Here is a 17,478-nt window from a genome sequence, read left to right as displayed (position 1 = left end):
TGATCCTGCACCCCATAGAAATGACTTTGTTAGCAATGGTGCCCATTTTCAAGTCGAAGGGAATAGGGTCAGAGGAACTTGAGTACCATTGCTAACAAGGTCATTTGTAGGGGGTGCATAAAACAACAGGCATGATCATGCCCAAAATGTGATCATTCCTGTGTCAGTGGCACAGCCCGGGTTGGCTGACTATGGGGATTCCACTGGAGAATCCCCAAGAAGACATAAAGGCATGGTACCAACACCAGAACATAAAGTTGGGGTGCCCAACTTCACGACTCTCAGTGGTACATCGGAGACAGTGGAGCACCCTCTACACATTAACCTTCTAAAATTCAAGACTGTCCTCAATGTCTGTCATTTCTGGAATCAACGCTCAGGCAAAGCAGTCATCAATAGGTTAACGTATCTCCTTAACTGGGGGGGGGGCACCAAATATCCACACCTATGAGTTTTGATTTGGCAGTTTCTACATTGGTGTGACAATCTCCATCTACTTGATTTAGTGATAGGTATGCCCAGGAAGATTCCGGCCAACACAAATCTTCTAAAGCAACCACAGTCACAGGTGTGCCTTCCCTGCCAGGACTGTCTTCTGCACATTTGGCTCTTATCAGGACAGCCTTGTGAGACAAATAATTTAAACCTTTAACTGTGGAGAGAATCTCGATAGCAAGAATGCCCTCCACTCTGAAAGCTTACGAGGGAAAATGGCATGATTTCAGGGACTGATGCCATACCATAACATCATCCTTTTGAGTGTCTCAATCCCTGAACTGGTCAACTTTTTCTCTGGCTCTTGGAGGAAAGCTGTTGACTCCAATTACTATCAAAGGCAACTGCTCTATGATATTTTATGCATTCTAGCATCCTGGTAGATTAAATATTAGGCATATGGAATTTTTTTTTATTTCAGTCAACCAATTCCCTCACTGTTTCCAAAATGGAATCTGTACTGGGTTTTCACATTGCTGAATTTGAATAAATTGGAGCCTTTAGCCCACACTTGGCTAAAATTCACGAGGTAGCAGGCTAATATTCCTAACATAATTTAATTGGGTAAGTATTCTTGGAGAAACATAATTTACTTTAAAATTCACTTTCCTGGAAATTCATTTTGGACAGTAGAACATCAGTCACACTGAGTGTCACTTGATTTTCTGGAAGTTCATTTTGGTTAGTAGAACATCAGTCACTTTGAGTGTCTCTTGATTAACATTTGATGCATTTAGCACCTTTGGACTGATTTTTTGACAAATTCCTTCTTAGCATGATTGGTAAAAAAACATCAAGGGAAACTTAAGAAATTTAATATGCAAATTTGTATTCTTATGTACAAAACCTGAATAAATTTTAAGGTAATTGCAACAATTTTTTAATTTTTTGAAATATTTGAACTTTCTTGACTTTTTGGGGTGATCAAATTCTTGTCAGCATAACTGAGTAAAACAACTTGAGTTAGACAAATATACTTTTCGGGGAACAAAATTTGTTAGCATAGTTGAGTAAAAGCCATGGGAGTTAGACATGTATAGGTTCTGGGGACCAAAGCTTTAGTGGGATGATAATTGGCAGCCAATAATCACCTTACATGGGTGTGAGAGAGAGAGAGAGAGCGAGAGAAAGGTTTAGTTGGATGATAGCTGACAGCCAATAATCAACTTACATGGGTGTGAGAGAGAGCGAGAGAAAGGTTTAGTTGGATGATAACTGACAGCCAATAATCATCTTAAATGGGTGTGTGTGAGAGAAAGTGAGAGAAAGGTTTAGTTGGATGATAGCTGACAGCCAATAATCACCTTACATGGGTGTGTGTGTGAGAGAGAGAAAGGTTTAGTTGGATGATAACTGACAGCTAATAATCACCTTAAATGGGTGTCTGTGAGAGAGAGAGAGCGAGAGAAAGGTTTAGTTGGATGATAACTGACAGCCAGTAATCACCTTACATGGGTGTCTGTGAGAGAGAGAGAGCGAGAGAAAGGTTTAGTTGGATGATAACTGACAGCCAGTAATCACCTTACATGGGTGTCTGCGAGAGAGAGAGAGTGAGAGAAAGGTTTAGTTGGATGATAACTGACAGTCAATAATCACCTTAAATAGGTGTGTGTGAGAGAGAGAAAGGTTTAGTTGGATGATAACTGACAGCCATTAATCACCTTACATGGGTGTGTGTGAGAGAGAGTGAGAGAAAGGTTTAGTTGGATGATAACTGACAGTCAGTAATTGCCTTACATGGGTGTGTGTGAGAGAGAGAGAGTGAGAGAAAGGTTTAGTTGGATGATAACTGACAGCCAATAATCACCTTACATGGGTGTCTGTGAGAGAGAGAGAGCGAGAGAAAGGTTTAGTTGGATGATAACTGACAGCCAATAATCACCTTACATGGGTGTGTATATGAGAGAGAAAGGTTTAGTTAGATGATAACTGACAGCCAGTAATCACCTTACATGGGTGTGTGTGAGAGAGAGTGAGAGAAAGGTTTAGTTGGATGATAACTGACAGCGAATAATTGCCTTACATGGGTGTGTGTGAGAGAGAGAAAGGTTTAGTTGGATGATAACTGACAGCCAGTAATCAACTTACATGGGTGTGTGAGAGAGAGTGAGAGAAAGGTTTAGTTGGATGATAACTGACAGCCAATAATCACCTTACATGGGTGTGTGTGAGAGAGAGAAAGGTTTAGTTGGATGATAACTGACAGCCAGTAATCACCTTACATGGGTGTGTGTGAGAGAGAGAAAGGTTTAGTTGGATGATAACTGACAGCCAATAATCACCTTACATGGGTGTGATTGAGCAAGAGAAAGGTTTAGTTGGATGATAACTGACAGCCAATAATCACCTTACATGGGTGTGTGTGAGCGAGAGAAAGGTTTAGTTGAATGATAACTGACAGCTAATAATCACCTTACATGGGTGTATGTGAGAGAGAGTGAGAGAAAGGTTTAGTTGGATGATAACTGACAGCCAATAATCAACTTACATGGGTGGGTGTGAGAGAGAGAGAGCGAGAGAAAGGTTTAGTTGGATGATAACTGACAGCCAATAATCACCTTACATGGGTGTGTGTGTGAGAGAGAAAGGTTTAGTTGGATGATAACTGACAGCCAATAATCACCTTACATGGGTGTGTGTGTGAGAGAGAAAGGTTTAGTTGGATGATAACTGACAGCCAGTAATCACCTTACATGGGTGTGTGTGAGAGAGAGTGAGAGAAAGGTTTAGTTGGATGATAACTGACAGCCATTCATTAATATTACAGGATTGTATAACATGTTTCAGGACAGTAAAATGTTGATCACAATTACATGCAACATACATGCATTCTATGATAGTATGAACAGAACAGTTTTGGAAGCACATTTCATTTAAAGTACATTTGTAGAGCAGGGAGTGCTTTTCTTCTCAAAAATACTTGATTGAATTCAATATCTGAGAAATTGGACAACTTAAAACCAAGTAACTTACATTATTTTCATGATTGTGCAGCAGAAACTTTAGATTATCAGAGTGTGTTAAATAAAAGCAATATATTTATAAGGTGATAAATTTGCATTAAATGATAGAAAACATGTTTTCACATGGACATTGTGTGGTACTTATCACATTTGTAAATGAACACCATAACAGAAACACTAACTTTAACAAAAAAATAATAACTATGAAATTAACAAAGAAAATGATTGTATATATTGAATGGTCTTCTTCATTTTTGTCTACAGGTGATACCTCGGACCCTATTGGAAGACATCAACCAGGCAGAAGATGTTCCAATACCCATGGAAGAATTGAATTTGTTTCTTCGATTTAATCATGACATTGGCAACATACTTTACTTTAGGTGAGATTGGAGTTGTTTCCCATTATGCTTTTTTTCTTGCCATGATTCATAAGCATGTCTTTAAGTGACAATAGAGATCATAATTACAGATAATTACTTTTATGGAGACTGTAATGTAAGCATATCATTCTTTAGGTGACCATGGAGATGATAATTACAGATAATTACTTTTATGGAGATTGTAATGTAAGCAGATCATTCTTGAAGTGACAATAGAGATGATAATTATGGATAATTACTTTTATGTAGAATGTAATGTAAGCATATCATTCTTTAAGTGACATTGAAAATTATGATTATAGATAATTAGTTTTAGGTAGAACTAAACATAGCAAATTTTCTGCCATGTGTAGTATGCAAGATAAATATAAATATTTTCAGCTGATGATTTAGTATTTTTCTTGAAACTTCTTGTATTTTAAAATTAGTATTATTATCATTTTATACTAATTTGTGATAATGTGTTTTGAGATAACATACTTGTAAAGTAATTTATTTCACCATCTTGCATCAAAGTCCTTTGAAATATGTCACATTTGTTGGCAATATTGCCAACAGTAGCAAATGGTCAGTGTGTTTAAAGAATGAACATTTACTTGAAACTTATGTTGTTTCTATATATTATGGAAATTGACAATAATGATATCAGTCCTGTTCTCTTTACATTATGGAAATTGACAATAATGTCAGTCCTGTTTTCTATACATTATGGAAATTGATAACAATGATGTCAGTCAACAGATAATACTTAAGCATGTGATATGCCAACCCTTACGATGGCACCATATGTTTCCCTGACATGACTCTTGCAGTATATTTTGGCCTTAAGAAATAATTGCAACAATTACTAGAATAGGATCATTTGAGTCAGATCTCAACCAGTCCTTGTTTGAGCTGAAGCTGGGTTTCATATTAGATTCAGTGGAATTTGTCAGAGAACCAAACTAGCTTTTACAATAGTATCTGAAATTGGATTCAGTTCAGATGGTCAGGGAACCAAACTAGCTTTTACAATAATACCTCATATTAGGCTCAATGGAGTTGGTCACGGAAGCAAATTAGATTGAACAACTTTGCCTTAGTTACTTTTACCTGCCCATATTTTATACAAAATGTCTGGATGATCAAAGCTGGCTCTTGTAGCATGTTCTAGAAATAGCATCCAATAAACAAAAAACTTTTGGGATGAAAGGGATAAGCACGTGTGTGTGTGTGTGTATATATATATATATATATCTATATATGTATGTATGTATGTATGTATGTATGTATGTATGTATGTATGTATGTATGTATGTTTGTGCTTGCATATGTGTGTGGCTCCATGCATTCATGCATGTGTGTGTGCATGCATGTATGTATGTATGTCTACAGGCATTGTATTGTTTTTTTGTTGTTGTTTCAACTGCATTTGTAATATATATCATTCTGGGGAAACGGGATGCAAATACCTTTCAAAAGGATGCACCAAAGCAGGTTTCCTTGGCAGGTATTGAACCTGCTAACTATGGATTACAAGTCTGGTACTCTACCAACTGAACTTCTGAACACACCTATCCTTATGGCTTGTATTGCTTGTATCATGACTGTGATACTTCACTCATAATACAACATATCTAGCATCATGGCTTGTATGTTTGTATGTGCATGTGTGTGTGCATATGTGTGTGTCCATGCATTCATGCATGTGTGCATGCATGCATGTGTGTGTGTATATGCATGTATGTATGTTTGTGTGTGCATAGTGTGTCCATGCATTCATGCATGTATGCATGCATGCATGTGTGTATATGTATGAATGTATGTATGTTTGTGTGTGCATATGTGTGTGTGTCCATGCATTCATGCATGTGTGTGCATGCATGTACATATGTACATATGTATGTATGTATGTATGTATGTGTGTGTCCATGCATTCATACATGTGTGTGTGCATATATGTTTGTATGAGCGTGTGTGTGCATATATGTATGTATGTATGTATGTTTGTTGTTGTTGTTGTATGGTTTAATGCCATTTTTCAGTGCATGATAGGCTATACATGGCAGCCAGTATTAATGGTGGAGGAAAACCCCAGAAAGAATGAACAACCTAGGAGAAGCTACTGGCAAGCTTTCTCACATACCCACATTGGCTGAATCCGAGACTCAAACCCACGCAGACAGAGGTGAGATGGCAGTGATCCGTAATGGAGAGCACTTTAGACCACTCGGCCACTCGCGGCTGTATGTATGTACATATGTATGTATGTATGTGATGTGATTTGGAATTTTAAAGTAGCTTCAACAATTTTTCAGTCATATCGCTACGATGTCTGCAATGTGTCAGTTTATAGTGATGTCTAGCACTGGGGCATCATGCCGCAGACATGTAGCATGATGTCCCACCCAGTCACATTATCCTGACACCGGGCCAACCAGTCCTAACACTAACCTCTTAATGCTGAGCGCCAAGCGAGGCAGCTGTTAGTACCATTTTTGTAAGTCTTTGGTATGACTCAGCCGGGGATCAAACCCACGACCTCCTGCATCCGAGGCGGATGCTCTAACCACTAGGCCACCGGAGCGGTCATGTATGTATGTATGTATGTATGTATGTATGTATGTATATTTGTATGTATGATGTCACATTTCATGAATAGTTTTATAACTGATGTTATTTATCATTATATGATGATAGATGCATTCAATTATGTGTGCTTTATCACAATAATATCTGTATGATCAATACACATGGATGATAGGGTATTGTATCATGTGTTTTGTATCACAATAATATCAGAGTGATCAATATGCACTAATGGTAGGGTATTGTATCATGTGTTTTGTATCACAATAATATCAGTATGATCAATACACGCTGATGGTAGGGTATTGTATCATGTTTTGTATCACAATAATATCAGTGATCAATATACACTAATGGTATGGTATTGCATCGTGTGTTTTGTATCACAATAATATCAGAGTGATCAATATATACCAACGGTAGGGTATTGTATCATGTGTTTTGTATCACAATAATATCTGTATGATCAAGACACACTGATGATAGGGTATTGTATCATGTGTTTTGTATCACAATAATATCTGTATGATCAATACACACTGGTAGGGTATTGCATCATGTTTTGTATCACAATAATATGGTATTGCATCATGTGTTTTGTTGATAAGGTATTGTATCATGTGTTTTGTATCACAATGATATCAGTATGATCAAGACAGATGGTAGGGTATTGTATCATGAGTTTTGTATCACAATCATATCAATATGATCAATACTAGCTGGTGATAGGGGTATTGTATCCTGCATGCTATATGAAAATAGTATCAATATGATGAATACCAAATGCAATTCTGTTTTAAAACAGAAACCAAGATGAAAACTTGTTTGATGGCAGTTCAATCCAATTGAAGTTAAACAAAAATACAACAACCACAAATTTGTAAAAGAAATTTAACAAGAAAAGATGTGGAAAGAAGTTATAAATTGTGCCCAAAATAAACAATAAAATTACAGCTATCAGAAACAGGAAATAATTAAATGCTGCTGAAAATCATTCAAATTGTACAAGAAACAATAAATTTTATTATATCTTATTGATATTTTTATTGAACTGTCAGTGATATTACAATCACAAAATATCACTATATTTTCAGTCATTTAACTTTACAGACACACAAAAGCCAAGTCCTAATTTTGCCTTATTTAACTGATGTAAATGACTAAGTTCTTCAATCCACCTAGATGTTGGTTAGAAAATAAACTAAGTCCAGATTCCTCCTTTCATATAATAGGTGCCAGTGACTAAGTTCCTAATTCCACCTAGATGGTGGGTGGAGAATCAACCAAGTCCAAAATTATGCCTAAAGATGTATTATATAGCAGGAATTTGACAAAAGTCCATCTTAGAGTTATACGGACTCTAGATGGATTCATCTTTGACTTCTCCAATTTTCCATGTCCGCCTTTGTATTAACCAGATTTAAAACATTTGAGTCAGATTTTGCCTGAAGTTTGCTTAAGTTCCAGGTGGAATCCGCCTAATTATTTCGTACTGGTGAATTTATCAGGTCAAGGTGAAGACACATATCAATTGATTCTTTCACCGACTCATCAACTTAACCAGATGAAATTTCCAGACTGCCAGTAGCTTTTTGTTCTTTTTATAGGTCCCTTTACAATGTCTAAATTAGTGACATGCTTTCACCACAAAAATTCTCATGGGACATTAGTCATGGAATAAGTCATACTACCTGACTAAAAGTAGTTCTTCTGATATTTAACATGAACTGTACATCCCAAAATAATGATGCTCTCAGTGACCTCTGTGACCTGCAAAGCAAATATAAGCAGATTGTAGCATACTTCAAGAACAAAACATTTTTTTACAAGGTTGATTACTTGTACGGGCCATCCTGTATGAAAAGTTGGATATTTTATTATTCTGAAGAGTCCCAGATCTCAGAATCTAAATATTAATGCTGACATTGTTTTCGACTGTGTAACCAAATTGGGGCAACATCGTGATATTTATGACATCATGACCAAAAATGGCAATTCATATGGCTATAACTTATGGCATGGTTCTGTGTCCTTTTTATGTTGTCCAATGTCCATGGGAGAAATTTCAACAAAGGTGGCAGAGAGTATTTTAGCATGACTGCCTGTCAAGTTTCAATAATGCTGAGTCAGCATTTCATATGGCAATGATTGTGAGAAAATCCTATAAACATCATCTGAAAAACTTCAACGGCATTGACCTTAAAACCCATTGAATGTTGTATGACTGATGTTGATTTGCAAAATATAAACAAGTATTTAATCATCTTCTCAAAATTTGCCAAAAGGATTTGATTAAATATGACAGGAAGCAACCTTGAATAAATGCCTTTATGGCTATCATTAAGGGAAAATAAATTATTTCTTTGTAAACACTGATCACAAACATTTGAAATTTGGGACTGAAGACCTTTAAATTTCATATATACAATTTCTGTCTCCAATTTCACATGGCCATAATTTCTTAAATAAGCATAAAAACAATTTGAAATGATGACTTTGCAAAACTCCTTAAACAGGATTTGACCAAATTTGAAAAAAGGTATTATGGCTTTTGTGTATTACAGGTTTATACAAGTGACACCAAGATAAAGGCAAAGTGATGTCATTTGTTATCATGAAATTTGTATAATTGATATTGATCAGGCAACCAATATGGCCACTGCTGATAACCAATAGATGGTTTCTGATTTTTCATGAACTAAACAGAATTGAACCAAATTTGGCAAAGAAGGACTGAGACGTTGGGGCCTTTCAATATATTTTTTTTACAAATAATTCTGTTCTGTTGTCTAACATGGTTATGTATTGTCTGATATTGGGTCTGAGATGGCCAAGTGGTTCAGTGTGCTCATCTTTACAGATCACTGACATCTCAGATCTTTCACATGAATTTGCATCTTACCTTAGAAAATGGAGGTATGTGAGAAAGCTTGCCAGTAGTTTCCTGAGGGTCAGTGGTTCTTCCTGGGTTTTTTCTGAGTTCTTCCACCACCAAATACACTTGCCTCTAAGTATAGCCTATCATGTGCTGAAAAATATCATTAAACCCATGAAACCAAACCAGGCCAAACTTTTATAATATGGTGACCTGTTCTTCATTGTGATCTGAAAGTTGTCTGATAGGGTGATAATTTATCTGATGGGTTACCTGTTGTCTGATATAGTGACCTGTTGTCTAATATGGTATAATGTTTGATATGGTGATCTGTTGTGTAATAAGGTGACTTGTTATCTGATATGTTAATTTATTGTCTAGTAAGGTGACTTTCTGATATGTTAGTCTGTTTAATGGGGGTACCTGTTGTCTGATATAGAGATTTTTTGTTTAATAGGGTGACTTCTTGTCTGATATGTTGATCTGTTGTCTAGTAATGTAACCTGTTGTCTGATATCTTGATTTGTTTAATAGGGTGATATATTGTCTGATATGGTGATCTGTTTTATATATGTTGTCTGACATATTGATCTGTTAACTAATAGGGTGAACTGTTACCTGATATATTGATCTGTTGTCTAGTAAGATGGCCTGTTTTTGAAAGATGAATGAAAAATTGGAAACCAAAAACTGACCAACAATGGACATCATAATGTTGAACACAACTTGACCTGTTGTCCTCATATGGACAGATGGATGAAGAGACAATAATTCGAAACCAAACCTACAAAAAGCGTTGAACACAATTTTAGGTATTAGTGATTGATTCAGTGTTTCATAATTTAATAAAATGCTGAGAGCAGGCAGTTTACTGATCCAGATTTTTTTAGCCAACTGCTGTTGAATTTGGCCCTCAGTCTGACATTAGTCAGGTGTGTAATCTCAAACCCACTGTTGCATTTGGCCCTCAGTCTGATGTCAGGTGTGTAATCTCAGACCCACTGTTGCACTTGGCTCTCAGTCTGACATCAGTCAGGTGTGTAATCTCAGACCCACTGTTGCATTTGGCCCTCAGTCTGATGTCAGTCTGACATCAGTCAGGTGTGTAATCTCAGACCCACTGTTGCATCTGGCCCTCAGTCTGATGTCAGGTGTGTAATGTCATGCACACTTTTCAATATGGCTGTCAGTCTGATGTCAATCAGGTGTGTAATCTTAGTCCCACTTTTACATTTGGCCCTCAGTCTGATGTCAGTCAGGTGCATGATATCAGACCCACTGTTGCATTAGGCCCTCAGTCTGATGTCAGTCAGGTGTGCAATCTCAGGCTCACTAGAACCAACTGGCCCTCAGTCTGGTGTGCAATCTCAGACCCACTGGAACCACACTGGAACCACTTGGCCCTCAGTCTGATGATGGTCAATTGTCCAATCTCAGACCCACAGGAATGACTTGGCCCTCAGTCTGATGTCAGTCTGGTGTGCAATCTCAGGCCCACTGGAACCAATTGGCCCTCAGTCTGGTGTGCAATCTCAGGCCTGATGAAACCACTTGGCACTCAGTCTTGTGTCAGTCAGGTGTGTAATCTCAGACCCACTGGAACCACTTGGCTCTCAGTCTGGTGTCAGTCAGGTATGTGATCTCAGGTCCACTGGAACCACTTGGCCCTCAGTCTGGTATCAGTCAGGTATGTGATCTCAGGCCCACTGGAACCACTTGGCCATCAGTCTCATGTCAGTCAGATGTTTGATCTCAGGCCGACTGGAACCGGTCACTTGTTGATTTAAGAACTTGACCATTGAAATACAAACTATTAATTAGACTAAAAGCAAAGGAATAATTTTGACATTTGCTTCAAATTAATATCATAAATGAATGGAAATGATCACCAAATATATTATTCAAATATACTGCCCAGCATAGTAGTATAGTCACTATTATGACAGATGCATTTCTGATATTCATATTGATTGTCTGGGATACAACAGTCACTGTGATGGCAGATTAATATCAGACATTCACATCTGTATTCTGGGCTACAGTAGTCACAGGTAGCCTAGTATTGTTACATGCAAAATCAAACAGAACAAGGATATTAAACTAAGCAGTAAATAATACAGATGAATTCGGATTATGACTATGAGACAAAGTACCAATTCAAAAGGCTGTGAAATCTGTGAAACATACCAACTACTGTTTACTACAGTATAGCAAGATCAGTATAAATAAATAAATCAGTGAAATCTGTGAAACATCTCAGCCACTGTTCAGTACAGTATAGCAAGGTCAGTACAAATGAATAATTCAGTGAAATCTGTGAAACATATCAACCACTGTTCACTACAGTAATTAGCAACGTAAGTACCAGTTAATAAGGCTGTACAGTCTGTGAAATTTATCAACCACTGTTCACTACAGTATAGCAACATAAGTACCAATTAATAAGGCTGAGAAATCTGTGAAACATATCTACCACTGTTCACTACAGTGTAGCAACATCTGTACCAATTAATAAGGCTGTACAGTCTTTGAAACATATCTACCACTGTTCAATACAGTATACCAATGTAAGTACCAATTAATAAGGCTGTGAAATCTGAAATATATCAACCACTATTCACTACAGTATAGCAACATAAGTACCAATTAATCAATTAATAAGGCTGTACAGTCTGTGAAACTTATCAACCACTGTTCACTACAGTATACCAATGTAAGTGCCAATTAATAAGGCTGTACAGTCTGTGAAACATATCAACCACTGTTCACTAAAGTATAGCAACATAAGTACCAGTTAATAAGGCTGTACAGTCTGTGAAACTTATCAACCACTGTTCAATACAGTATAGCAACATAAGTACCAGTTAATAAGGCTGTACAGTCTGTGAAACTTATCAACCACTGTTCAATACAGTATAGCGACATAAGTACCATTTAATAAGGATGTACAGTCTGTGAAACTTATCAACCACTGTTCACTACAGTATACCAATGTAAGTGCCAATTAATAAGGCTGTGAAATCTGAAATGTATCAACCACTACTCAGTACAGTATAGCAACATAAGTACCAATTAATAAGGCTGTGAAATCTGTGAAACATATCTACTGCTGTTCACTACAGTATAGCAACATAAGTACCAGTTAATAAGGCTGTACAGTCTGTGAAACTTATCAACCAATGTTCACTACAGTATAGCAACGTAAGTACAGTACCAATTAATAAGGCTGTGAAATCTGAAACATATCTACCACTGTTCAATACAGTATAGCAATGTAAGTACCAATTAATAAGGCTGTGAAATCTGAAACATATCTATCACTGTTCACTACAGTAAAGGAACATAAGTACCAGTTAATAAGGCTGTACAGTCTGTGAAACGTATCTACCACTGTTCAATGCAGTATAGCAATGTAAGTGCCAATTAATAAGGCTGTGAAATCTGAAACATATCAGCCATGTTCAATACAGTATAGCAACATAAGTACCAATTAATAAGGCTGTGAAATATGAAACATATCTACTACTGTTCACTACAGTATAGCAATATAAATACCAGTTAATAAGGCTGTACAGTCTGTGAAACGTATCTACCACTTTCAATACAGTACAGCAATGTAAGTGCCAGTTAATAAGGCTGTGAAGTCTGAAACATATCTACCACTGTTCAATACATTATAGCAAAATAAGCACCAATTAATAAGGCTGTGAAATCTGAAATGTATCTACCACTGTTCAATACAGTATGACAAAATAAACGTCTCGTAGCTGGAATGGATTAAGCAACATCACAGTGGAGACTATTACTGCCTTCATGAATGAAGAGCTTACAGATGTGGCAACAGCCTATTGATCTGGAAAAAGTCCAGAAAAGAAAGAAACTTATCACTTACAAGATTACTTGGAAGCAAAACTTTAGTACATATAACATTTTAGACATATTTTGCATTTAATAAAACCGTTTGTCCCAAACAGTACGTGTTCCGTTTTAAGCAAAAAACCCCGTCTGTTTTCAGTGTACCTCCAGCAAATAGGCAGAATCAGGCCACTGAGTAAGCATTTACTGATTTCAGTGAGTATGAGTTGTAGTCTTTTTTACTTTTAATTTCATATACAGCACAGAAGTATTGCGAGACAAGATTGTGCTGGTACCACAATGGATGATTGACGCCCTCAAGTCCCTCATCACTGCTGAGTTGTTTGTCCTGAGATGTGCCCCAGCTGTCACTGACAAGTGGTACATGTTTAACAAGAGTGGAAAACTTTCTCCAGAACTGATTGGTTAGTAAATTTCTTGCTATGTATAAAACATTTTCAGACTGTGATTTCCTCTTTTCATTTCATGTTAATTTAACAAACTGCAAATTGGGTATTTTCTGAAGTAAGTTGCATCCTCACACTTTCAATAGAAAGCATGTCCATTATTATCCTGCCTCTCCATGTGTGTATATGTTTTACTACTTTATTACATAAATGCTGCTTGTGATGCTGCTATCTGCCACATTTCAGCTCAATCTCTTAAAGCAGTGCAACCTTATGGCAGTGGCCCAGACTCTTTTTGGAGTACATCTGTCTATATTCTGTCCATTTTCCTGCTATCAACATTTGTTATTATTAAGTTGATGTCAGTCAGATGTCCAAGTACTGGCCAGTTGACTAAGCTTGGTGTAAAGGTTTCCACACATTGTACCAAATTTATTTCTCAGACTGATTTTTCTAATTGATGATGCTTTCACAATTAGAGGATATTAAACTTTCAACCTCTTTGTAAGAGTAATTTTAAATTGGTGGAAACAATAAAGGGTCTGTTGCAGAACTAAATATTTAGGAGTATAATTTCTCCCTTAATCAGAAAAAGATGAATTTTTGTTTGAATACACATAAAGGGGAAACGTTAATGAAGTAAATAATATCATTTTAATGCATACAAAAATGATATATGATTTTATGCATTTATTTGGATTTCATCCCAGTGTTTTATAGCTTTTCATGAATCCATAATATTTTATAGCTTTTTATGAATCCTTAATGTTTTATAGCTTGGCCTGAATTCTTAATGTTTTATTGCTTGGCAGGAATCCTTAATGTTTTATAGCTTGGCATGATTTTTAATGTTTTACTGCTTGGCATGAATCCTTAATGTTTTACAGTGTGGCATGATCCTTAATGTTTTATAGTTTGGCATGATTTTTGATGTTTTACAGCTTGGCATGAATCCTTAATGTTTTACAGCTTGGCATGAATCCTTAATATTTTATAGCTTGGCATGATTCATTAATGTTTTATAGCTTGACATGAATCCTTAATGTTTTATTGCTTGGCATGAATCCTTAATGTTTTATAGCTTGGCATGAATACTTAATGTTTTATTGCTTGGCATGAATCCTTAATGTTTTATAGTGTGGCATGACTTTTAATGTTTTACAGCTTGGCATGAATCCTTAATGTTTTACAGTGTGGCATGAATCCTTAATGTTTTATAGTTTGGCATGATTTTTGATGTTTTACAGCTTGGCATAAATCCTTAATGTTTTACAGCTTGGCATGAATCCTTAATATTTTATAGCTTGCCATGAATCCTTAATGTTTTACAGCTTGGCATGAATCCTTAATGTTTTATTGCTCAGCATGAATCCTTAATGTTTTATAGCTTGGCATGAATCCTTAATGTTTTATAGCTTGACATGAATCCTTAATGGTTTACAGCATGGCATGTATCCTTAATGTTTTATAGCTTGACATGAATCCTTAATGTTTTATAGCTTGGCATGAATCCTAAATGTTTTATAGCTTGGCATGAATCCTTAATGTTTTATAGCTTGACATGAATCCTTAATGTTTTACAGCTTGGCATGAATCCTTAATGTTTTACAGCTTGGCATGAATCCTTAATATTTTATAGCTCAGCATGAATCCTTAATGTTTTACAGCTTGGCATGAATCCATAATGTTTTACAGCTTGGCATAAATCCTTAATGTTTTATAGCTAGGCATGAATCCTTAATGTTTTATAGCTTTTTATGAATCCTTAATGTTTTATAGCTTGGCATGAATCCTTAATGGTTTACAGCTTTTTATGAATCCTTAATGTTTTATAGCTTGACATGAATCCCTAATGTTTTATAGCTAGGCATGAATCCTTAATGTTTTATAGCTTTTTATGAATTCTTAATGTTTTATATCTTGACATGAATCTCTAATGTTTTATAGCTAGGCATGAATCCTTAATGTTTTATAGCTAGGCATGAATCCTTAATGTTTTATAGTGTGGCATGAATCCTTAATGTTTTATTGCTTGGCATGAATCCTTAATGTTTTATTGCTTGGCATGAATCCTTAATGTTTTATAGTGTGGCATGAATCCTTAATGTTTTGCAGCTTGGCATGAATCCTTAATGTTTTACAGCTTGGCATGAATCCTTAATGTTTTATAGCTTTTTATGAATCCTTAATGTTTTATAGCTTGACATGAATCCCTAATGTTTTATAGCTAGGCATGAATCCTTAATGTTTTATAGCTTGACATGAATCCCTAATGTTTTATAACTAGGCATGAATCCTTAATGTTTTATAGCTAGGCATGAATCCTTAATGTTTCCTTAATGTTTTATAGTGTGGCATGAATCCTTAATGTTTTATTGCTTGGCATGAATCCTTAATGTTTTATAGTGTGGCATGAATCCTTAATGTTTTACAGCTTGGCATGAATCCTTAATGTTTTACAGCTTGGCATGAATCCTTAATGTTTTATAGCTTGGCATGAATCCTTAATGTTTTATAGCTTGGCATGAATGCTTAATGTTTTATAGCTTGGCATGAGTCCTTAATCTTGGAGCCTCGAGTGGCTGAGTGGTCTAAAGCTCTCTCCACTACGGATCACAGCCATGTCACCTCAGTCTGCGTGGGTTTGAGTCTCGGATTCAGCCAATGTGGGTATGTGAGAAAGCTTGCCAGTAGCTTCTCATGGGTCAGTGGATCTTTCTGGGGTTTTCCCAGGTTCTTCCTCCACCATTAATACTGGCCCTCATGTATAGCCTATCATGTGCTGAAAAATGGCGTTAAACCCTACAACAACAACAATCCTTAATCTTGCAACTCAAGTTTAGAGTTTCTTTGAATACATTACACAGTCAAAATACCTTATGAGATCTACTGCTGTCTCGCATATCCAACCATGCCATATAATACTTTTAGCTAAAGAGATCTAATAGTTGTAAATACATTTAATTGGAGAGAATGAATTCTTTGTCAGTCTCTTTCAAGGATTATATTTCTTCAGGTTTTTCTAAATTCAATTAAGTGCAAACTAAAGATACTAATATAATAATCATTATCTTCCCATTTTAAGATGCTCTCTGGACAAAAGAAAATCATCCAGATCTCCATGACAACAAGAAACACATTTTGCTACTCATGGAGCGTCTTAACATCATTGCCAGGCCAAGATGTTACAGTGATGATGGGTCTGAAATCAAGGTTAGTTGACTCTAAGGTCTGCATTTTATCTTTTCTTCTCTTTTAATGTTTCCTTTCCTCACATTACATTGCATTAGAAGCAATTATTCTGCCTTCTACATTATTACTTTAAGTCATGGACAACCCCTAAGACTGCCAAAAAAATGATCCTACTTAAAGAAAATTTTGCCAACAAATTTCTGATTTACAACCGATTCTAGCAACAAAGCTGTCCTAGGGGATACCCCTTAGAGTGAGAAAATTTACTTCTGTTTACATTTATATACAAGTACACCCAGTCATCTTTGTATTCAAGAACCAAAAATATTAGCAAGAAATTCATATTTTGCCAAGTTGCAATTCAGATGTGGCTAATGGATTGGTGATGTCATCTCATCTGCCAATTCATCAAGCATCAATACTACACTGAGGTTTGAATGGAGCTCATTTTCACAGTCATACTTTTAGAGTCACATAAGTTGTTATCTTGATTTGTCTTATGGAGCAGAACTGATTTTTCAAAAAAGTAGGTCACTGTGATACATATCCTGTGGTCCAGTGATTTATGTTCACCTTTGTGTTAGCTCATTATCTGGGGTATTATTGCCTGTGGAATCACATAACTTAGTACATAATTGCAACATGAGGAGTGTTAAAGCCATCATTAGTAACAAAGTCACTGTGACCAGTATTTCAAGATTCATTGACTTAAACTTACTTTTTCTAGGTCAGTGTTTGTG

At 36.1% G+C, this 17,478-nt stretch overlaps 1 protein-coding gene across 1 annotated transcript in view; it reads left to right on the top strand.

The window, feature by feature from the left end:
- The window catches only part of LOC149808202 (uncharacterized), a 176,535-nt gene that overhangs the window by 93,571 nt on the left and 65,486 nt on the right, over positions 1–17,478 (top strand). Inside the window, exons 9-11 of the mRNA XM_089965715.1 lie at positions 3,723–3,841; positions 13,401–13,564; positions 16,632–16,759. Coding sequence (XP_089821841.1) covers positions 3,723–3,841; positions 13,401–13,564; positions 16,632–16,759 — 411 coding nt within the window. The remainder of the gene's footprint in view (positions 1–3,722; positions 3,842–13,400; positions 13,565–16,631; positions 16,760–17,478) is intronic.

The sequence above is a fragment of the Sinohyriopsis cumingii genome, chromosome 1, assembly GCF_028554795.1.
Source record: "Sinohyriopsis cumingii isolate HCF-2022 chromosome 1, ASM2855479v2, whole genome shotgun sequence".
In the NCBI taxonomy this organism is placed as follows: domain Eukaryota; kingdom Metazoa; phylum Mollusca; class Bivalvia; order Unionida; family Unionidae; genus Sinohyriopsis; species Sinohyriopsis cumingii.
Note: the sequence above shows the minus strand (reverse complement) of the source record. Positions and strands in the feature narration are given on the sequence as shown.